The following is a 24,775-nucleotide window of genomic DNA, read 5'->3' as shown; positions in this document are numbered from 1 at the left end:
TAATTCTATGCTGTGATGCTGTCTAAAGATGTGTCTATTTCATGCTGTAATGCTCACATTATTATTGGTGTGTTTTATTATGCAGATTGTGATGACTATAAGACACAGTTAGATTTGGACACAGGCACAATTTTAGTTTTTTCAGGTATTTACCAAAACATATTCAAGCTATAGTTATATAATTGCTATGGGCTGAAAGTGCACACTCTTGGGTTTAATTTTAGGGTATGTACATCCAAATTGGAGGAAGGGTTTAGGAATTACCGTATTTGCCGGCGTATAAGACGACCCCCCTACTTTTCCTGCTAAAATTTAGTGTTTGAGCTATACTCGCCGTATAAGACTACCCCTCTTCCAATGCACACCAGTGGCAGGAATAGTGCCCCATCATTGGTATCAGTGGGAGGAATAGTGCCCCATCATTGGTGTCAGTGGGAGGAATAGTGCCCCATCATTGGTATCAGTGGCAGGAATAGTGCCCCATCATTGGTATCAGTGGCAGGAATAGTGCCCCATCATTGGTATCAGTGGCAGGAATAGTGCCCCATCATTGGTATCAGTGGCAGGAATAGTGCCCCATCATTGGTATCAGTGGCAGGAATAGTGCCCCATCATTGGCATTAGTGGCAGGAATAGTGCCCCATCATTAGTATCAGTGGGAGGAATAGTGCCCCATCATTGGTGTCAGTGGGAGGAATAGTGCCCCATCATTAGTATCAGTGGGGGGAATAGTGCCCCATCATTGGTATCAGTGGCGGGAATAGTGCCCCATCATTGGTATCAGTGGGGGGAATAGTGCCCCATCATTGGTATCAGTGGGGGGAATAGTGCCCCATCATTGGTGTCAGTGGGAGGAATGGTGTCCCAACATTGGTGTCAGTGGGAAGAATGGTGTCCCATCATTGGTGTCAGTGGGGGGTGGAATAGTGCCCCATCATTGGTGTCAGTGGGGGGGGGGGAAATAGTGCCCCATCGTTGATGTCAGTGGGGGGGGAGGAATAGTGCCCCATCGTTGGTGTCAGTGGGGGGGGAGGAATAGTGTCCCATCGTTGGTGTCAGTGGGGGGGAGGAATAGTGCCCCATCGTTGGTGTCAGTGGGAGGAATAGTGCCCCATCGTTGGTGTCAGTGGGAGGAATAGTGCCCCATCATTGGTATCAGTGGGAGGAATAGTGCTCCATCATTGGTATCAGTGACACCAATGATGGGGCACTATTCCTCCCACTGACACTTGCTGACCCTGTTCTCGTATGGTGCTGCTGCAGCCAGCATATGTGGTTGCAGCAGCACCTCTACACTGACCACTTACCTGCTGGTCCTGCACTCGATTTTCGCGGGGCCGCTCGGCTCCACCCCCTCGCCGGTGATTGGCCGCCTGTGTGCCTTTCCTGAGCTACAGTTCTGGCGGCCAATCACTGGTGAGGAGGCGGAGCCGAGCAGCCGCACGAACATCCAGTGGCCGAACTGAAGGCGCAGCCGCGCTTCCTGGACCGGATCGTCGTGGGACCGGAACCAGGTAAGAAACAGCCGCTGCCCACCCCTGTACTTAGTGTCCTTTCCATTGGGGGAAGGGGGGGGGGCGGCGGCGGCAACGCGCCGCCCCCCTAAAAAGTGTCAGTATGCCGTATACCGGCGTATAAGACGACCCCCGACTTTTGAGAAGATTTTCAAGGGGTAAAAAGTCGTCTTATACGCCGGCAAATACGGTACAATTCTTAAGAGTAGCCGTCCACCCTTTTTCAAGGGACCAAAGTAACTGGACAATTGAATCAAAAGCTGTTTCATGGCCAGGTGTGGGCTACTCCTTTGTTATTTCTTCATCAATTAAGCAGGTAAAAGGTCTGGAGTTGATTCTAAGTGTGGTATTTGCATTTGGAATCTGTTGCTGTGAACTTACATCGTGCATTCAAAGGAGCTGTCCATGCAAGTGAAACAGGCTATTGTAAGGATCCAAAAATGAAACAAATCCATCAGAGAGATAGCAGCAACATTAGGAGTGGCCAAATCAACAGTTTGGTACATTCTGAGGAAAGAAGGATGCACTGGTGAGTTCAACAACATAAAAAGGTGTGGACATCCACGGAAGACAACAGTGGTGGATGATTGCAGGATCCTCTCTATGGTAAAGAAAACCCCATTCACAACATCCAGACAAGTGAAGGACACTCTCTAGGAGGTGGGCGTTTAATTGTCAAAGTCTACAATCAAGAGAAGACTTCACGAGAGCAAATACAGAGGGTTCGCCACAAGGTGCAAACCATTCATAAGCCTGGAGAATAGAAAAGTCAGATTAGACTTTGCCAAAAAACATCTAAAAAAGCCAGACCAGTTCTGTAAAAGCATTCTTTGGACGGATGAAACTAAAATTAATCTGTACCAGAATGACGGGAAGAAAAAAGTGTGGGGAAGGCTTTGAACAGCTCATGATCCAAAGCACACAACGCCATCTGTAAAACAAGGTGGAGGCAGTGTGATGGCATGGGCATGCATGGCTTCCAGTGGCACTGGGTCATTGGTGTTTATTGATGATGTGACAGAAGACAGAAGCAGTCGGATGAATTCTGAAGTTTTTAGAAATATACTGTCAGCCCAGATTCAGCCAAATGCAGCAAAGTTGATTGGACGGCTTTTCACAGTACAGATGGAAAAGGATCCAAAACACACTGCAAAAGCAACCCAGGAGCTTTTTAAGGAAAAGAAGTGGAATATTCTGTAATGGCCGAGTCAATCACCTGATCTCAACCCAATTGAGCATGCATTTCACTTGCTGAAGGCAAAACTAAAAGGCAGAAAGACCCACAAGGTCAAACAACTGAAGACAGCTGCAGTTGGAGCCTGGCAAAGCATCAGAAAGGAGGAAACCCAGTCTTTGGTAATGTCCATGGGTTCCAGACTTCTGGCAGTCATTACCAGTAAAGGATTCTCAACAAAATATTAAAAATGAACATTTTATTTATGATTATATTCAATTGTCCAAATACTTTAGGTCCCTTGAAAAAGGGGGGGGTGGCGACTCTTAAGAGCTGTAATTTCTAAACCCTTCCTCCAATTTGGATATACATACCCTCAAATTAAACCTGAGAGTGTGCACTTTCAGCCCATATCCATTATATAACTATAGCTTGAATATGTTTTGGTAAATATGTGAAAAAAGCTAAAATTGTGCCTGTGTCCAAATATATATGGACCTAACTGTAGGTCCTCCTGTGTGTTGTGTGATACTAAAAGTGGAGGTTTTGACAGTGCAAGAATTCTGCAGTTGGATTCTGTTATTTCTTGGGGTGCCAAGTGAATGCTATGATGTGCCAGGGCAGGTGTTCATTTGGTAGTAGGTCTCTCACATGCTTAGAATAATTAATGGTGTAAGTGCTGGCTAAACGTACCTGTGTATTGTGTGTGACTTGTTTTTGTGTCCAGTATTGCATTACAGGCCCCTTTCACATGAGCAAAGCTGCTGACTTGCAAACCGAAGTGGATCGCTTTGTAGGAGGCGGCAGGCTCACAGTTAGCAGACGATCAGGGGTGATAAGCTGCCTCCTGAATGTCTGAAGAAAGACTTCACATTGAAATCCTTCTCCACTGCTAATGGAAGCGACTATGACCCCATTCACTTCTATGGGGCAGTAGGAATAGTCTGCCGAATGGAACATGCCTTGCTATTCTTGCTGCATACAATGAGTACGGGGCAGTCCAGAGGCAATTCCTGAGTTTTGATCTGAAATGTTAATAAAAAAAAAAAAAAGGTTCATCTTGTGACACGATCCAATAGTCTCTGTAATGCTGTACCTTCAAACTGGAATGACCGGTGTTTCAAAACAAGGGAAGGCTTTCTGAACATGCAGCGAGAAGTTGACGTTGCATTAATAAGTCTCATAAAAGCAGCTGATAAAAAAAGATCATAGTACATAATTTCCCATTTTATATCATGGACAACATTGTCTGTAATACAACATTTTTAGCTGCACAGAACACGTGTGCACCCGGTGGGGGACAAAGACAGTCCGTCACACAGGTGTATGGATAGGTACACCCATGTGATTGAGGCCTCAGGCCCCATTCACACTCAAGAGTAGCGGGAACAGGTATTTCCGCTCACATTTTGTTTTTTCTTCACACACTAACACGTCACGCCTAGGGCATACCATTCACTGTGTGCGACAAATGCCCCAAATTAGCTCCAGAATCTTTTTGGTCCTGGAGCGTCAGACGGTTTCAGTGCATGTTTTGGTACGTTTGAAAGGCATTTTGTTGCGCGGTAAAACATGCGTCTGCTGCCCATGCTTTGGGTGCCAATAACAATTAATGGCACCACAAGTGCGAACTGCAATTGCAGGGAGTTTCCGTTTAGGAAACACAAAGGTGTGAATGCAGCCTCAAAGAGATTTTGCGTGGCTGATGCAACAAAACAATCCTCGGGGTTAAGAAAGCGAGTTACATCGCTTATTTTAGTCTATAGGGGCATTTTTCAGGTGCAAAATCAACAATGACATTATGCAATTTCTTTTTCCTGTTGCAACAGTTGCACCAGATTGTCTTAAAATGGTGTAGCAGTGACAGTTTCTGTAAGTCTGAAGGCATGCGCCAATCCAAAAGAAGAACATGCGCCAATGTTCTATTTTATTTGAAAGAAAAAAGGGGTACTGTTGCGCTTAGGAAAAAAAATTAGTTAACATATGTGAAAGAATTTCACTATATATATAAGATACCTATATAGCAGCAGTCCTAAATGTGAATTTCTAAACACAGAATCTTATACATTTCAAAAATGAACCGCGCTAAGGTCACAAATAGACAAAATAAACTGTGCAATCTCTAAAGTGATAACACTGAGCAAGATACAAATACAATATTAATATGCAGTCCCAACATGTGAATAATTGGTGCAACGGTGCTGTATCTTTAATGGTGATACTCCATACTGAAATGACAAGTGCTTCACTGTGTTCACACTGGTGCCCCACATAGATGTAAATTCACCATCATTTGATGACCACCTATCTCTAGGTAAGTCACACTCGCTTTTTGGGACTATCCCAGTTTGCAATCCGGTCCTGATGGCCGATATTCCTTCGCCCTTATAACCGTGGTTGCTGGTAGTAACCAATAACTTTCCACTAGATCTGCATCAATGTTAGGCAACTCCTCTCCTCCACAGGCAGTATTTCATATTTTCAGCATAAATCAAAACAAAACCAGACATCCCACAGTGTAAAACTATGATGGCCGCCGCATTCCAGCATGTGTTCCAAATCCCGGAAGTGACGTCAGCGGAAGTTGTGCCATAAGCCCTCTGACGTCACTTCCGGGATTTGGAACACATGCTGGAATGCAGCAACCATCTTAATTCCCATTCATAATATACAAAGCTGAATACACCTAGTGCCAGGAAAGGCACTTTTTTTGTGAGTGGCATTTCTATTGTTTGACCCCAATATTAAAGCTTTATACAGTTTTACACTGTTTATTGATCATCAGTGCCGATTTGCTCTGTGACAGCTGCCGGTTATCGGCAATACTTTCCTCACGCTGTCAAAGTGCTGCCGATAACCGGCAACTGTATTTACTCCGTGATCTGCTATGTCACTGGACACAGCTAATCACGTGATAAAAGGCCACTGTGATTGGCCTTTTACCTCATCACGTGATCAGCTGTGTCCATAGGAGGGCGTGTACTGGGAGGACGTCATATTACGCCCTCCCAGAACTGGATAACCGCGCTGTAGAAGTCACCCTAGTTAACCGCTTGCCCGCCGCCCTATAGTAGAACTACTGCTACAGGGCGGCAGGGCTGTGCAAAATCACGTACGTATACACAAGTGATTTGCATTTCCGGGTAGGGGGCGCACGAGCGCACCGCCCTACCCGCGCTGCCGTTAGCAGCTAGGCATGTCAATCACGGGGTCCCAGCCAGAGATTTACCCATCAGCACCCGGCAATTGCTGTGTAGAACTCACAGGGGAGAGACCTGTATGCAAACAACACAGGTCTCTCTCCTGCCAGCAAGGACATGCTGCTGTGTATTTCTCTGCACATCAGATAAATACACAGCAGCATGTCTCCCTAGTAACACACACACACAACATACTGTTAACCCATTGATCGCCCCAGATGTTAACACCTTCCTGCCCAGTGTCAATAGTACAGTGTCAGTGCTTTTTATTAGCATTGATCACTGTATTAGTGTCATTGGGATGTCAGTGGCAGTTAGTCAGTTCCCCCAGTGTCAGAATGCCCGTCGCAGCCAATGAGGATATCCCAGAGGTGTTCTAATGGACTTAGGTCAGGCGAGTGTGGGGGCTGTTCAATACTGTAGTATAAATTCCTTCATCCTCCAGGAACTGCCTGCATACTCTCAGCACATGAGGTTGGGAATTGTCATTCACCAGGAGGAACCCAGGACCCACTGCACCAGTGTAGGGTCTGACAATGGGTCCAAGGATTTCATCCCAATACCTAATGGCAGTCAGAGTGCCATTGTCTAGCCTGTAGAGGTCTGTGCATCCCTCCATGGATATGCCTCCCCAGAGCATCACTGACCCACCACAAAACGGTCATGCTGAACAATGTTACAGGCGTAACATTCTTCACGGCTTCCCCAGACCCTTTCACGTCTGTCACATGTGCTCAGGGTGAACCTACTCTCATCTGTGAAAAGCACAGGGCGTCAGTGGCGGACCTGCTAATTCTGGTGTTTAATGGTAAATGCCAGTTGAGCTCTATGGTGCCGGGCAGTGAGGACATCGGGCCCTCAGGCCACTCATGAAGTCTGTTTCTGATTGTTTGGTCAGAGACATTCACACCAGTGGCCTGCTAGAGGTCATTTTGTAGGGCTCTGACAGTGCTCATCCTGTTCCTCCTTGCACAAAGGAGCAGATACTGGTCCTGCTGATGGGATAAGCACCTTCTACGGCCCTGTCCAGCTCTCCTAGAGTAACTGCCTGTCTCCTGGAATCTCCTCCATGCTCTTGAGACTGTGCTGGGAGACACAGCAAACCTTCTGGCAATGGCACGTATTGATGTGCCATCCTGGAGGAGTTGGACTGCCTGTGCAATCTCTGTAGGGTCCAGGTATCGCCTCATGCTACCAGTAGTGACACTGACCCTAGCCAAATGCAAAAAAGAGAAAAGATGAGTAAGGAAAAAAATGTCAAAAATGTCAGTGGCCTCCACCTGTAAAACCACTCCTGTTTTGGGGGTAGTCTCATTGTTGCCCATCTAGTGCCCCTGATGTTAATTTCATTACCACCAAAGCAGCTGAAACTGATTAACAACCCCCTCTGCTACTTAACTGAGCAGATCAATATCCCAGGAGTTTCAATGACTTGATGCTATACTCTGATTAAAAAGTGTTCCTTTAGTTTTTTGAGCAGTGTATAATGTGATCACATCTCCTCCCAGCTGCTGTCATCCTGGACTGTCCCAGCCAACCTGACAGATCGGATCTGATGACCATATACAGCCCGATACAATGAGTGTCTTGCAGATAAGTTCATACTATACCTGCACCGACGCCTGCACTCCTCCACCAGCATGCACTACAACTCAGCGATCCTTCCGTCCACGCCAGCGACCACAGGCCAGTCAGCCAATCTGCAACTGGCATCACTAACCTTAACCAATCACATGCAAACGCAGGGCTCTGCCCACAGCTCCTCCACTAGCTAGAAAGTAAGCGAATGTTGAGGCATGCGCAGTGTAACTTTCATGTCAACCAGGGGCAAAAGGAGCAGAGCGGCGGAGAATGGGCGGTGTTAGAGCACGCAGAGCAGTACGCCCATACGTCATGCGTTAGCAGAGGCTTGGGTGACGTAGTTGCCCCTGGTAACCTGGAGAGTCGCGGAGAGGATGGTGAGTGTGGCGGTGGGGATGATGGATTGGGGTGGAGAGGGTGACCCGGCTGGATAGGGGGCGGCGGGTGGCTAGAATGAATGGCATTAGGGGCTCTCTGCTGTGGTGAATGGGAACGGTGCTCCGTTGCTAGAACGCCATGACACTGAGGAGGGGAAGCCGGGATACCTCTGGCTGCTCATGACTCACTCATAGTGAGGAGATCTCCTGTGGAGGAAACCATTGAGGGTCAGCAGACCCTGCTAATCCCATCCGTAGTATGTGTGAGGATAACCTCCAGCTGTAGATGTGTCATCACTGACTGCACAGGGAATACTCTGCACTGTGGAACATTCACTGGATTAACGTCCCCATCCAGGCTTCAGGACCAATCCATCTTTACTAGGCAAACTGAAATCTGATTGGTTGCCAATTTCAACATGGCTTCAGCAGAGACTCAGAACAGCATTGCCGCTAGAGACCAATCAGAATTCATCTTCACTAAAGTCCCCATCCATGCTTCAGTGCCCAGAGAGCCCAATCAGAATCCATCTTCACTAGGCAAGCTGAAATCTGATTGGCTGCCACTTTCCAATGGCTGTGGCTGCTTGTATCACTGAAGAGGCCCAATGTCATGATAAAAACCTGGGCTGGAAGGGTGCTGCTGCCCCCCACCGTGATGAATGCGGTCTGGTTATTGCTGGCTGTGTCTCTACTAGGAAGATTTCCCTTCATTTCCTGGCGCAGCAATAAGACAAGAAGTGGAAATCCTTTAAAGTAGAATTAAATCCATCAATTTATTTTATTACAGGTACTTTATATAGCGCCATCGATTTGCGCTACGCTAACATCTATTCAATCTGGAAAAACCGGAAGGTCCAATCGCTGCACTCCACACAAAAACCGACAGATACTCAGGTAAAAGCAGCCTCAGCCTAGCCCTGGTCAGGCCATGTCTCCAACGCGTTTCACACCACCCTCAGGGCGTAGTCATGGAGGTGGTGATTCAGAGTGGCAATGATATATATATAGAGCAGGATGAAATGTCCAGGGAATGTGACACTGGTGGAGCTGGGCTGAGGCTGCTTTTACCGAAATGACAGTTGGTATTTGCTTGGAGTGGGGACTCCTATTTGCAGAATTTATTTTTTTTATTACAGGTACTTATATAGCGCCGTCAATTTATGCAGCTCTTTACATATATATTGTACATTCACATCAGTCCCTAACCCTCAAGGGGTGTACAATCTAAGGTCCCTAACTTACATTCATATATACACATACTAGGGCCAATGTACACAGGATACAAGTAACCTACCAGCATGTCTTTGGAGTGTGGGAGGAAAGCGCAGTACCCGGAGGAAACCCGCACAGGGAGAACATGCAAACTCCAGGCAGGTGGTACCGTGGTTGGGATTGGAACCAACGACCCTAGTACTGCCAGGCAGAAGTGCTAATCATTTAGCCACTGTGCTGCCTGAATACATAGAGCTGGGATGAGCTCCTCCCAAGCCAGCACCCACAGTGTCAATCAATGGATGTGGATGCAGGAACCTGAGTGGCAACCCAAGTCTTTCCAATCTAGGTCCATTGATTTAACGGTTTTCCAAAACAAAACAGTACCACTCAATACTCCCTGGTATATTGCTCCTTCTGGCTCACTTCCTGATACCAGTCTCTGGTTTGGTAAAAAGTGTATCCTAGATCTACAACAAAATGGCATCCACACATCCAATGGTTACCTGTGGTTAGGGACAGATGTCCAACCCTGGACATGCACATATCTGCTGAATGTGAGGATACATGCCCACAGTGGGGCTCCTGTCAGCCTGTCATTGCTTTGTACAAGCTGAGTGGCTGCAGATGTTTGCAACCACCTGTCAGCCCAGCCACAGCAGTAAAGAGACAGAAGTCTGTTTACACCCGCCGGTCCATAGGGACAACATGGACCATCCAATCTGGTCTGCCTGAAAAACTGAATCTTAGGGTCCTTTCACATGGACGTTCTGTTTTTTTTCTTCAGTTCAGTCACATTTTTTCAAAGAAAAAAAGATGTGTTTACATTTGTTTTTTCATCTGTTTACATTGGTTTACATCCATTTTTCTTATCCGTTTACATCCATTGACATATGTTTTTCGTCCGTTCCGTTTTTTTGTAGAAGAAAATTAGGCTTTTCTTCTGTTCCAAAAAACAGATGTTAACAGATGCGGACATTAACGGATGTAAAAAGATGTTCATCCATTTACATCCGCAAGTCCATAGAAATACATGGTGGTCTGTTTTTCATCCGTAAACAGACAGATGAAAAACTGACATACAGAATGCCCATGTGAAAGGGGCCTAAGGGTTCTTTCACATGGGCGGATCCGGTTGCTTAGTGGGGGATGTCTCTGCTGATCCCCGCTGAGCGAGCAGGTGACAGGTTTGTGTCTGCTCCAGAGAGGACACAGAGCAGCTTGCTTCCTCAATGGGCAGTCGGATGAAAACAGGCTGCTTGTCCGTTTCCATCTGACCTGATCAGACTGATGAAAGGAGAATTGCATCCCCACCCATCCCTTTTTTTTTTTTTTTGTGGGTTGGATTGGATGTCAGCGGGTGTAAACGGATATATGTCCGTTTACACCTGCTGCTCCATAGAGAGAATGGAAGTTCCGATCGGGTCTGCCTAAAAAAAAAAACCAGCTGTGCAGACCCGATCAGAACGTTCATGTGAAAGAACACTCACCATACATGTTTTTTTCTCTCAAAGGCTGGACAAGAGAAAGCAGTCAATTTCCCCATCAACACTAAACATAATGGATGGAGGAATCCTTCCTGCTGCCTGTTGTGTTCTGACACACATGCCTGTCTGAGTACCTGAACAGTGACTGTATCTGATTGAAGGTAGTCATTGTTTGGCTAATAACTTCCCACCCCGCTCAGTTGATTTTTTATTTTTTATTTTTTTTAATTGATTTGCTTGCAGGGCCACCCATGGCTCATGTTTCATCAGCGTCTGTTCAAAATTTGAGCCGTGAATGGTCAACTTTAGGGACTGACCTAAACCCTGTGTGGTTTGTTATTTTCCGTACCATTGAGGAGATTATCCATTTTCTCTCCCAGAGACACAACAAGAAGTAAAATGAAAACTCTATAAAACAAGAAGTAATCCCCACTTACAGTTCTCATTGGAACGGGTATCGTCCTAGCAAGATTTATGCCTGTTTGAGAGACAACTGTAAGGGCTCAGTCACACCACATAGCGCACATTATTATGAGCGTAACATACATGCGGTGTGAACGTGTCCTGCAGTTTGGTGTTAGAACACAGTTTTAGTTAGAATCACATTGCTTTTCTAACTCCTCTATGTATTTTCATGCACTGCAGAGCATTGCAGCGCTTTACAATGAACCGTGTTGCTGTGCTGCACAAAAAAGGAAAATGTCTTTTAGTCAGTGCACACCTACACATCTCAGGCAAATTGCCTTGTTCTTAGGTTGGGACTGCATAGGGCAATGCTGCTGGTGTGAATGAGCCCTAAATTGTTGGCTTGTCAGCACTTTCTGTCCTGGAGACAATGATCTCCTGAACCATCAGAGAGTGAATCTCCCCAGCAGGTGCAGTGATCGAGATACAAACCCGTCAGTGCTTTTAACATTCACACATTTTATACAAACACAACAATGAACACGCTTTAGTTTTTACCTTTTATTGTGCAGTTTTTTATGTGTTTTGGTTTTTATGTATTCCTGTATTACTATTCTATTATATTGGTTTAGTTGTAGGAATTATTTCTAATATTCCATATATTTTTAATTTGAAAAAAATATATATACTTTTTATGATGGCCAAATGATTGGGCTATAAAACATGTAGTGATATACAAGTCTCATCGTTTTTATTACAGATACATCCTGCTAGCCAATTATTGATCATTTGGCACAATGTCACTAAGCACTTACATTTTCTTCATGTCAGTGGTGCAGCCTCTCATTACCTCTGTGCAGCGTGCGTAAACATCTAGTCAGGGAGTGCGAACTCTGAATATTAGGAATTTTTTTTTTTTAATTCCCTCTTTGGGACTGCATATCCCATCATTCCTAGCATTGGTACACATGGGCAGCGGCACCAAGATAATATGATTTCTATTCCCCTGGGCTGTCTGTGCATGTCCATCCCAGTTATATTGTATTGTAAGCATACACAGATGGGTGGCTCCATAGGACCCAGCAAGTCACTGAGCCACATTTTACAGAAATAATCAGGGCCAGCAATAGGCAGATCTGATGAAATAATACAACAGAAATGCATAGGCTTTAGGGCTCTTTAATACTACCTGCGGTTTCAGTATGCGGTTGGTGTCCATTCTGCCGTGAGATGAGGGAGCTGTGCAATTTACACTCCATTCAAGTCTTTGCAGCACATTTCAAGACTTGCGATGCCATTCGATGCACTGCGGGAAGATGCAGCATGTGTGCACTGCATTTCCACACCGCTTTACATGCCAGCATTGTTTTCTGTGTGCCCTTGCAGAAACTGGTGTTGCAGATGCAGAAATACACCAATCTTATTATCCCTTTAAAAAGAAAACAGCATTGGTCCCAACTGATAACCGCAGCACAGTGGCTGAGTGGTTAGCACTTCCGCCTGGCAGCACTAGGGTTGTTAGTTCAAATCCCAACCACGGTACCACCTGCCTGGAGTTTGCATGTTCTCCCTGTGCCGGTGTGGGTTTCCTCCGGGTACTCCGGTTTCCTCCCACACTCCAAAGACATGCTGGTAGGTTAATTGGCTCCTGTCTAATTTGATCCTAGTATGTGTATGTATGAATGTAAGTTGGGGGCCTTAGATTGTACGCCCCTTGAGGGTTAGGGACTGATATGAATGTACAATATGTATGTAAAGTGCTGTGTAAATTGACGGCGCTATATAACTACCTGAAATAAATAAATAACAAAAGTGTAATGAAGAAATGTAATTGTTAGAGTGTGCAGGGCTGATAGTACACAAGTTTCTGTCTCCATTGTTTGGGGTTTCTGTATACCCAGACAGACATTTTACCATTACATTGGACCTCTTGGGATTGGGGTAATTTCTTCCTCACACAGAGATAGTTGTCAGGGAAAGGCATGCCTTTGTCTGATTCTCTGCATCCACAGCTAGGATCACTGTAGTTCCCCTACCTTTCACAATAATCATAGACCGTAATTTTGCAGACCAACTGAACAAAGGTTGCCTAGGTAACCTGCAAAAAACAGGGTTTTATAACTGAACTTTTGGCTCCTTTTGTTTCAGCAGTTGTCAGTTAAATATGATGGGATTTAGCAAGGTTTGGATGTTTTCCACACTTTTTAAATTTTATTTTGTTTACATAGATCTACTTGCATAGTTAAGGCCTCGTTCATCCCATTAGTGCAGAAAAACTGATGGGAACTGATGCACAGATTTCACTTGCAGAGACATCAGTTTACATGCCACTTCCAATGAGTTTTATACACGTTACAGAAAAATCTGCATTGATACTAGTGTTGTGGTGTGAACAGGGCACATAGGGGTCAATTCACTAAAGGTTACCGCATCTGATAACATGGTCATGTGACTCATTTGCATAAATTATTGCATGAGATAATAAGAGTCCATTTATCAAAGTAAAATATTGAATGTGAGGTAAACCCCACACATTTGTTAAAATAGCGAGATAAATACTGCGATAAAACATGAGATAAATCATTTAAGTCAATTCATTAACCACTTTCCCGCCGCCCTATAGCAGAAATCCGTATATATACGTGATTTTGCATTTCCGGGTAGGGGACACCCTACCCACACCGCCATTGGTGGCCTCAGCTGTCGATCACCAGGTCCCGGCTGGTGATTCCCCACCAGCACCCGGCAATCACGGAGTATCACTGATGGGGGATAGACCTGTATGTAAACAACACAGTTCTCTCCCGTCAGCTTTTGCACATTGCTTTGTATTGCTCTGCTATGCAGAGCAATACAAAGCAATGTGCTGACACAGTAAAACACACAGCACATAGTTAACCCTTTGATCACCCCAAATGTTAACCCCTTCCTGCCCAGTGTCATTAGTACAGTGTCAGTGCTTTTTATTAGCACTGATCACTGTATTAGTGTCGCTGGGGATGCCAGTGACAGTCAGTTCCCCCCCAGTGTCAGAATGCTCTCTGCAGTCCCGCTATAAGTCACTGATTGCCGCCATTACCAGTATAAAAGAAAAAAAAATCCAGTATCTATACCACCATTTGTAGACATTATTATAACTTTCATTTAAAACAATTTATTTACATGTATTGGGATTTTTTAGCAAAGACATGTAACAGGATACATTTTGGTCTAAATTTGACAAAATTTAGATTTTTTAAAAAACATTTTTTTACTGGACATGTTTTATAGCAAAAGTCAAAAATATTGTTTTTTTTTCTCAAAATTGTTGTATAATGCAAAAAATATACGCACAGGCGATCAAATATCACCAAAAGAAAGTTCTATATGTGGGGAAAAAATGACAGAAATTTCATTTGGGTGCATCGTTACATGACCGTGCAATTGTCAGTTAAAATAATGCAGCTCCGTATCGCAAAAAATGGCCTGGTCAGGCAGGGGGGTAAGTCCTCTGGAGGGCAAGTGGTTAAAAAACACACACATTCATTATTTCTCACCAGGTGTTTGTTGGTTATATTTCAGAAATGTACAAAACAACAATTAGAGGAACTCTGCACTGGCCAGAAAGTGAAAAGTATACAATGTATCAGTGTAAAAATGTTCTCTGAGCTCAGGAATGAAAATAAATTGTAACATTTCATCAGAGGGAAATCATTTTGTGAATGAAGGCACACTAGAATGTTTTCATACTTCCACAATATTGCTGTGTGCATTCTGGTGCAATGTTAGCCTGCAAACATTTTTTTGAAAAAACACCAAAAATAATGCAAAATGTAAGTGCTAAATATCGCAAAACATAAATATTTAACACATTCAGTAAATAACGCATGTTTTTTTAGTGAATTGACTACTTTTTAAATAAATACTGCATAAGTTATTTTAACTCAAAAATTAATGCAGTATTTATCTCTTAGTGCAGTGGTCTCCACACTGCGGCCTTGGGGCCAGACGCGGCTTTTTGCCTGCTTTTATACGGCCTTTGGGGCACTATTTAATCCACTGATACCAACAATGGAACAAAATTTTACCCACTAACACCAATGAAGGGGTACATTTCCTCCCAATAACACCAAGGCTGGGGCACAATTCTTCCCTGTGACACCAATAATGGGGCCCAATGATACCAATGGTGGGTCACAATTCCACTGACACCAATGATGGGGTGCTCTTCCTTCCTGTTACTCCAAAGATCGGGCATTGTCTATTCCAACTGACATCAGGACCTTTTCTACTCTGAATAGCCAAAGTCCACCCCCCCCTAAAGTCCAAAGGACAATAAAATGGCCCTTTCTTTAGAAAGTTTGGAGACCCCTGTTTTAGTGAATTGACCCCATAGAGAACAATTGATTTTGTTGTGCCCTTGCAGAAAGCGTGCAGAAAATCCAGTGTCTCTGTGCTATGATGTGATTGAGTCCTAAGACCCGGTTCACATCAATGTGGTGCGGGAAATGCTGTGAATACTGTACGTTAATCGCATCGCATTCATGTGATCTGTTGCGGGTGTCAAAGATAAATTAATGACACCCCAAAACAGATCACAAAACGCGATGTGATTGCCAGAAATCACACTGCATGGGTGAGAACCAGGGGCAGACTGACCATTTGGAAACTCGGACACTGCCCGAGGGCCCGGGGTCAGTAGGGGGCCCCATGAGATGCCCCTGGTACCTTTTTCATAGGCTTTTTTGAGTTTGGGCAAGGACACAGGGGCCCCATGATCCCCTATTGCCCGGGGGCCCCATGAGTTGTCAGTCCGCCCCTGGTGAGAACACACATGCAATGCGATTCAGGTGTGCACCTTTTTGGTTGGGATGCAATGCACCGCACAGGCATTTTTATGTAATTCTCATAGGAATGCAGTGTGATTCTTGTGCGAATTACATGCGATGACCTGCACCGCATAGTGTGAACCAGGGCTAAATGTTTTTTTGATTATTCTAAACCAATTATGGTTCTTCCAGAGATTGTGGGGGTTCCTTGAGCAGTCTGCCCCCCTGCACAGTTCCAGTACCAACACTTGACATGCCACTATTCACCTTTGTTAGCTGTGTGTAAGGCTCCATTTACATGCCCTGTCATGTTTCGTTCAACTGAAGGAGACCGAGCTGCAACAGCGTGCATGGAGGTGGTAGAGGTTTTCATCGGTTAAGAGTGAATGAGAAAGTGGCATAAGTTGTCCTCATCACCTCTCAAAACACCCCATGAAAGCGATCCAGTGCAGATTGTTCTTCAGAGGGCAACAGAAGTGTAAACAAGCCATAAGGATGACATTCTTCTCATTGATCACCGCTGTAAGGGCTCATGCACAAAGTCGTACAGCATACATTTGGTAGTAATCATGCTGCTAGCAGCCTGTCCAAATCACAAGGCTGTAAAATACCATGGCTGTGCACAGAAATATATACACACACAAGCTTTGCTTGCATACATGGACTTCTGTCCTGTTCTGATTGTAGTCTATGTCTGGGGCAGCACATACATCCCTGTACACAGTACTGCTCCAATGTGCGTACCTCTGTGTATGGCTACTGCATATCTCAGCATGCTATTGATTTGGACTGGCAGCAGGATGTCTGCTGACTCCAAGGAAGAGAATTACTGCCTGAATATATGTTGTACGGCCGTGTGCATGAGATCTAAGCGAGCATTTCTCCACTGGTGTCAGGAAGTATTTGTTTCTTTTCTGGCTTTTTCTTTGTATAATTAAGAGTTAAGAAATTTATTTTGAAATTCTAACTGAAATAATTTTTCGCTTGAGAGCATTCAGGACCCCATTCACACAGGTGCCATCAGTAGGAGATCGTGAACAGAGCCCTGCTGCCTTGGAGCAGAACAGGATGGGTATCGCTTTTGTAACATCCATGCTCATTCATTATTTAGCTCCACATAAAAATTGCAGCTTTGTGGAACAATATTGGATCTATGGGCAGTTAAATGTAAAGGAACTTGTGCCTATTTACATCAGCGTTCCTCCAATCCGTCTAGGATGTATGAAATGGAACAGGGTAAAGACCTTTTCCTTTTTTCCTCCAGACCTGGATGGACCTGGAGGTACTCAGATGTAGACACATGCATATCTGTTTACATCTGCCTGCCCATAGACTTACATGGAACATTGATCAGGTTCGCATGAAAAGCTGACACGTGTAGCTGATCAGATTGTCCATGTGAAAGGGCCTCAGTGTTAAAAATGATCCACTGGTTTTGTAAAATAATCTAGGTATGATATAGGCTTTATCCTTTATTATTTTATATTATTATGGCTATACTTTACTGATATTGATAACATACCTTGAGCTGTAGATGTTTTTAGCAGGGGGTTCCCTGAAATCTGGACAGGGTTCTGTTTGGGGTAAAAAAGGTTTAGAAAGTTCTAAACAATTGTATCTTGTGCGCTGAGCTTGTAACACCCACCTGATTGCAAAACAGAAGGATGGCTGTATGGCAGTTAATGCCATATGGTCATAGCACAGACCAAGCCAGCAGCTGATGCATCTCTTAAAGTACTTAATACCTTTCCTAGTCACGTGAAATGGATTTCAAGATCAGATAGAAAACAAAGCCATTGTGTGCTTTACAGCCAGACCAGCTCTGTGCTGGAGGGAAAGTGATGTACTTTCTCAGCTTGTTCCATTAAATAACCATTAGGTGGGAAGAAACTGCAACAAAAACAGTGAGAGCAATTGTCTAAATGTAGCACACGGTCCTGTTTTCCCCTCCTAGATTAGTGCATGTATAAATGGACATCATCTAGATTTGCTGTAACCTGTTAAAATGTAACTCCATCCAAATGATGTTTTTGTTCTGCATGGCATGTGGGAACTCATGTCAAGTTTTTATTGCTGCGTTTAATCCCATCAGGAGATTTCAGTTAACTTCCTGTTCCAGAGACACAGCAACTAAAATGAAGGGAATCCCACCTATGAATGTTGTCACTGGAATTGGTGTCTCTATTAGCAGATATCCACCCTATTCCTGTGAGCTTACAGCTGACAGCATGTGCTCATGGCCCTCTCCGCACAACCGAGGAAGATGTAAAAATCAGTTGAGGTGCGTGGAAAATTGTTTGTCAAACAGCAACTGCATCCAATCAGATGCAGTTTCTGTTTGGGTGTCACAGCTGTCTGCATACAGTAGCACCTGAGAGGAGGTCTAACTCTTCTTCACAGTATTCAGAAAAATTGCTTGCATACTTAATTGGCACAGACATAAGTTTATATAATTAAATGAACACTTTCTAGGCTATTTGCAAAAGAGCAGATATATTATTATTATACATTATTTATAAAGCGCCAATAGTTCGCTCAGCGCTGTACATTACAAAGGGGGACAGAACATGTGACAGAACAATACCAATACAATGCAAAATATGAGGGGATTGAGGGCCCTGCTCTTTTGAGCTTACAATCTAGATATATGAGAATTCCTTATGACTTAAAGGATATGATTTCCAGCTCCATCATATAAACCAGTGATGTACTAAGAGGAGTGCGACCTGCACCAATACCAAAATTTTGATGGTGCCACAGCCAGCTGGTCAACTTAAAGTTTACTTTTGTTAGGACATGCTGCAGCTGCTTACACTATACTATACACTTTCAGCAATAGCTTGGCTAAGTAAGAGTACCTGCAGTGTGCATCGGAAGAGCGGAGGGTGGGCTGGGGGTGTACACAAGCAACAGTAGAAATTATAAACTTTGTTGCTTTCAGCAGGTGCGACTGCCTATTGAAAGCAACCCATTCAAGTGGATGAGGCTGCCCTGCATCAGCCCCCCAACTGTCTGCAATGCATGCTGTTTCTGCTAGTGTGGGCTTCAGGGGGTTAAAGCAGACTGTGAGGAAGCAATACTATGCCTGTCAAATGCTCTCTAAAGAGCATTCCAAATGCTGATCGCTCTTTAGAGACCAACGTTGGTGCGAATGAGCCCTTGCACTCTTGCTTTGTGGCACAGTCATTAAAGCATATTTTGTAGGTAAAAGAACTGGTACGTGTGTGGTGAATATAGTGGAATTAGGTTCAGGTTTTATGCCCCTTGAAGCCCCTCCCACTTTTAACACAGTTGACCATGCCCACAGATTGACTGGGCACGCTGCACACACCGCTATATTCCTTAATGCCATTTTGTGGGGCCGGGAAGGGGGAGGAAAAAAAATGTCAATCCCCATGAGTCAGATGTGCTAGCTACTCCACTAATAAAAGATCATGCTGTGTAGTTTACAGAAAAAATCCCAAGTGTTACAAACAAGTCTCATCAAACCCAAAATGTATTTGACCTCTTTTGCGCTAAAACTATTTTCATTAACCCCTGGTTCACATATATGCGGCCGTGCGGGCCACATTTTGTGTGGACACGAGAGCTCATTCAGTTGAATGGACTCCTGTGCCCCATGACACGCAGAGAAAAAGTCCCTGCACTTCTTCTGTGCGGTTGTGTTTTACAGTGCGGGTGGCGTGTCATTAGAATTAATGGCACCCGTTCGCGGGTCTGCATTCCTCTGTGCGGGTAGTGCGGCTGCACGGATTTTTGTGCGGATCCGCAACAGCACTACCCGCACAGATGTGAAGCTAGCCTAACTGTGTGGTAAGCATTTCTTTAATTGGTAGGTACTTACCTGGAGATCCTTCCAGTGCATATTGCTTCCCTCTGCGGTGTGGCAACGGTATACTGGGTGATCCTTTGTGGTCTAGGTTGCGCATGCTCCATTTTCAGCTTTGAGAAGTCCTGTGTTTTTCGTTGGAGTTGGAGGTTACAGGAAGACAGCCAGGCCCTCTCTCAAACTTGGTAGGAGGTTGTAGGTAGGTGTCGGCGGTCAGCATGGAGTTTGTACCTCTCTTTGGAGCATTGCAAGGATTCTTGGATATGCACCCAAGTGGAATGGAGTTCCTGAAGATGTTCCTCTAGCGTTTAGCCTCAGACAAGAATGTGAGATTCTTATGGTCAGTCAAAATGTGGACTGGTACAGTAGTACCCTTGAGGAGATGCCTCCATTCTTTAAGAGCTAAAATGATGGCTAATAATTCTCTGTCCCCAATTTCGTAATTGCATTCTGCTGGAGACAATTTTTTTTTCTTTTTAAAGTAGCCACAAGGAAGCATAGAGGTAGGGTGTTGAGATAGGAGAGCTCCTACTCCAGTCTCAGACCCATCAACCCCAACAATGTAGGGTAACATAGGATCAGGATGTGCCATCACAGAGCCTGCAGCAAAAGTGGCCTTAAAGTGTTACTAAACCCACAACAGTAAAATCAGTCTGTATATGCAGTGAAGCATGCTTGATATACTCACTGTGGAACCTAAGGGGTTAATCCTCTGCATTGTGTAAAAATGCTGTTTGGTCCTAACTTCTCTGATCCTCCCATTCTTCCAGTGTCTCCCTCTTATCTTCTGATAAGACATATCGTGTGGAGGCACGGCACATGCTCAATTTGGTGTGTATTGCTAGAGAGGTTTTTTTTTTTATTCTTGGGAGAGTGCACATGATCAGCACAAGACCAATCAGCACTGCCCAGACAGAGGTCAGAGGTTCTGCATCCTCCTAGAGAAAACTTCTCCTACAAGCTATAACCAGTGCTCTACTGAAGTCACAAGACTGCTCTAACTGCTGATGAGAAGAGATATTTAGCAGTTTATATGTACTAAAATAATTGCATTTCCATGTTCTGTGTACTGTGGGCCAGATATAGTGAATGCAGGGTCCTGGGTTTAGGAGCACTTTAAGGGATTGAAAGACTTTAATTGAATCTGGAGACCAATTCTGTGGGTTGCCCTCCTTTTCTGGTCTTATCAGTCAGGGTTTGACCAGAGAAGAGAAATTATGAATAAATTTCCGATAATTGGCAAAGCCAAGAAAACGTTGTAGAGGACGTAGACCTACTGTATGGGTCGAGGCAACTGTAAGACTGCAGACTGTTTCTCTGGGTCCATTGAAAACCCGGCAGCAGATATGACATAAACCAAAAATGTGTCCTGTTCACAAGGAAACTCGCACCTTTCCAACTTGCAATACAGGTTGTTCTCTACCAACCTATGTAGCACATGGGAGATATTTGTGTGGTGGTTCTCTAGGGATTTTGAATATATGAGAATATCATCGAGGTAAACCACCACACATTGCTGCAGCATATCTCGGAGGACATTGTTAATAAATTCCTGGAAAACTGAAGGAGCGTTGCGGAGACCAAAGGCATTACGAGGTATTCGTAGTGTCTGCTCCTAGTATTAAATGCAGTTTTTCATTCATCCCCCTTTTTAATCCTCACGAGACTGTACATCCCTCTCAAATTGAGCTTAGTGAAGACTGCTGCTCCCTTGAGGTGGTCGAATAATTTTGTTATCAATGAGATCACATAAGCAGTTTTAATAGAGATGCGATTGAGACCCCTATAATTGATACAGGGTCTCAGTTCACCACTACTCTTTTTCAAACAAAAAAAACCCAGCTGCGGCAGGAGAAGAGGATTTGTGGATGAACCCCTGAGATACTGAATCTGCAACATACTCCTCAATAGCCTTATCCTCCAAGACAGACTGAGGGTAAACCCGGCCACGAGGAGGAATGGCACCAGGTTGAGGATCAGTTGTACAATCATAAGGCCGATGTGGCATCAAAATACCTGGCCTGACCTTTGTCAAAAACATCAGAGAATTCCCGGTACTCTTCTGGCATAGAAGAGACTGAAGACGTGCACAAGACAAGAGTAGTCACTTTCTGAAAACAAGTATTAGTGCATTGTGGTGACCCTGACAGAACCTCGGCTCTATGCCAATCAAATGAAGGATTGTGCTTCTGTAACCAAGGATAACCAATGACAACTGGGTAATGAGTTGAGAAAACGACTTGGAATTGGATTATCTCATGGTGAAGAGCCCCTACAGCCATGGTCAGTGAAGCAGTTTAATGAGCCGCATGGGCAGGCTGTAGAGGTCTCCTATCAATAGCCTCAATGGTAAATAAGGAGGCACGAGTCTGCAGTGGTATCGAGTGCTTCAACACGAAGGCACTATGAAAAATTTTCTGCAGCCCCAGTGTCGATTGGTGCCTGGATGTTAATGGAATACTCAGACCAGGAAAGGGTAACTGGAACTAGAGGCTTTTCTTTAAGGATAGCTGGGGAAACAGATGCTACAGGACCTCAGTTGCAGGCGTTTCCTGGACAGATTGGACAAGACTTCAATAAGTGACCTGCTTGACCACAATAAAAGCACAATCTCTCCCTTCTCTTAAAGGCCCACTCTTTGGTAGAGCAACATGTGAAGCCCAGCTGCATGGGCTCTACTTGACTGGAGCACTTGGGGCCCAGGAGGCATGGGTGGGAATACAAAGCTGGGAGCCAAACGTACAGGAGGCATCGGCAAATGCTCTTTAAAGATAGGTCTCTCTCGGAGTCTGGTATCGCTGACAATGGCAAACAAGATCAACACCTCAAGATTCCTAGGTATATCTCAAGCTTCAATATCATCTTTAATGTTATCTGAGAGGCCATTGAAAAAGCAGTCACAAGAGCCTCATTGTTTTACCTAACCTTTGCTGCTAAAGTATGGAACTAGTCAGCAACAGTTCTCGTACTCTGTTTAATGGACATGATGCTCTTGGCAGCAGAGGTGGAGCGAACGGGAATGTCAAATACCCTTTTAAAGGCGGAAATAAACTCAGGGTCATTCTAGACAATACGTTTTTGTGTCTCCCATAGAGAGTTTGCCCAAGCCAAGGCTTTCTCAGAAAGCAAATAGATAATGAAGCCTACTTTGCTTCTGTCCATAGGGAACACCTGGGTCAACATCTCAAAATATATCCCAACCTGGTTGAGAAACCCTCTGTAGTGAGCTGGATTACCACCAAACTGCTGGGGAAGCAGAGCAGAACCAGTCCTACTTCTTACAGTGGTAGTATCAGAGGCTGCTGCTTGAACCACAGCAGCAGGGATGGCTTGCAGCACTGGTTGTACTGGAGCAGCCGTGGTAGGAGGATCCAGATGAGCAGTTCAAATTAGGAGCGTTTGTAATCCTATTGCAAATAGATCCATACAGCGGTCCTGCTCGTTCAATCTTGAAAATTTATTATGACTAGATAGTTTACCTGCATCATCTGAATTCATGGCCCTTGCATAAACCAAATATAGCAAATATAACATAGATCAGGAACGTAGTCAAAACAGAAGCCAGAGCTTGGATGCCAGAGCAGGAAGTCAGATGAGCCAGAGTCAAGAAACCAGAATTCAGGGTAGTCAGGAGCCAAAAATCAGGAACAGGAATCAGAAAAGAAGTCAGCCAGACTGAGTTGTACACAAGAATACACTGGAGATCATAGACCACACAAGGGCAAGGAGGAAATGAGCTAAGCTGCTAAAAGAGCTGGCTATGGGCTGGACTAATGAGGCAGGTAATGGTATCCAGGTGAGTCAATGTGAAGAGTGGCTGGTAATTAACCAACAGCTGAGCAGCTTCTGAGCACTGGAAGAAAAGAGCTGCTCATTAAGTAGCAAGAGCCCAGCCCTGATGGATTGCAATTTAGTTATAATAAAACCTATAAAATGGTTTGAAACTGTATAAACATAAATAACTGAAATAAAACTGAGCAAAAACATTGTTTTCCTTTTTGACAGCCATCAGATCAATGTCAGATGTTATTGTTATATCAGAGTATGTGTGCATCCCTGTCCAACTACTGTAAGGAATCCAGCTGTGTGGGGCACCTCTGACAAAGGCAGATCAGCCAGATACTTGAACTGAAAAACTATATCATAAGTTAAAGATCCACCACTCCCCAAGTTGCTTTAAAGGCTGTGGTCTGGAGGCAGATTTTCTCCATCCATTATAGCCAAGCCCCTGTATGCAACATTTCTATGATTAAGGTAATAGTCACCACACAGAGTGCTGTGACTGGATCAATGTCAGATACTGCTAAGGCCAGTGCGCTAGTAGGCACTTCATTTCAACGTAATGCATTGTGCTGTGCAGAGACATGAATGAATTGTCACTTTGCGATATTTCAAATAAAAAGAGAAAAAAAATAGGTAAACTGCTTGCGCACAGCAAGCACAAACAGACAATTGGCATCCCTGGTCCTGCTCTCCTCCTAGAGCTAATTGTCCCAGTCAACAATGATCAGTTTCTTATTTTTCTGTGGTATACTGTGGATGCTTCCTAACTTGTGTGTTTCAACCATATTCCATGTACATGCCTTCATTTATTCAGTAGTAAAAGACAAGAGACTGTAGTTTGTTAATTGAATTTAATGTTTAATAATGTTCATTGTTAACAAAAAGAATAAAAAGCTTCTTTGAAATAAAAGCTGTATCAAAACTCATGAGCCCAGCTTTAGCAAAATGTATTTTTAGTGTTACAGGATAGTTGGCTACCAACCCAGTGCAGTCGGTTCTTTCAGTGTTTTGTTTATTGTTTTGCTGGGTAATTAAGTTGATAGATGGCTTTCTACTTTGCAATACAAGGACATAAGAATAATTTATTGGTTGTATTTATTAGTTACTCTGCAGGTTCCAGAGGCTTAGTATATCATAAATTTGATGATTAGTGCTAAAACGTAGATATCCGCAGCTGTCTGTTGGGAAGTATTTAGTCTTTTGTATATGCTGTAAAATATACAGCATGGTTGTACTGTTCCCACGAGCCCTACACAATAGAGCCTGTAAAGCCATTTGTTAATGTTATGGTACAGGACACAGCCTCCTTTAAGTCTTATGGGGCATATGCTGCCACCTTCAGGTGAGGACACTGGCAAACAAAGTTGTTAGGACAGCACATATAACCCCTCCCACTCCTAGC

At 44.2% G+C, this 24,775-nt stretch overlaps 2 protein-coding genes across 2 annotated transcripts in view; one reads left to right on the top strand and one right to left on the bottom strand.

Annotated features, from left to right (window-relative positions):
- Window positions 1-7,645, bottom strand: part of SFXN2 (sideroflexin 2) — a 93,082-nt gene extending 85,437 nt beyond the window's left edge. The window contains exon 1 of the mRNA XM_089683306.1: window positions 7,499-7,645. The gene's annotated coding sequence lies outside the window, so the exon portion shown is untranslated. The remainder of the gene's footprint in view (window positions 1-7,498) is intronic.
- A 59-nt stretch (window positions 7,646-7,704) lies between these two features.
- ARL3 (ARF like GTPase 3) overlaps window positions 7,705-24,775 on the top strand; it is a 98,546-nt gene continuing 81,475 nt past the window's right edge. Inside the window, exon 1 of the mRNA XM_089683305.1 lies at window positions 7,705-7,846. Within this exon, the coding sequence (XP_089539431.1) occupies window positions 7,844-7,846 (3 nt within the window). The 5' untranslated portion in view covers window positions 7,705-7,843. The remainder of the gene's footprint in view (window positions 7,847-24,775) is intronic.

This window comes from Staurois parvus, unplaced genomic scaffold (genome assembly GCF_062004578.1).
Source record: "Staurois parvus isolate SC_StPar_1 unplaced genomic scaffold, SC_StPar_1.0 ptg000303l, whole genome shotgun sequence".
Taxonomy (NCBI): Eukaryota; Metazoa; Chordata; class Amphibia; order Anura; family Ranidae; genus Staurois; species Staurois parvus.
This window is presented reverse-complemented; position numbering and strand designations above follow the sequence as displayed.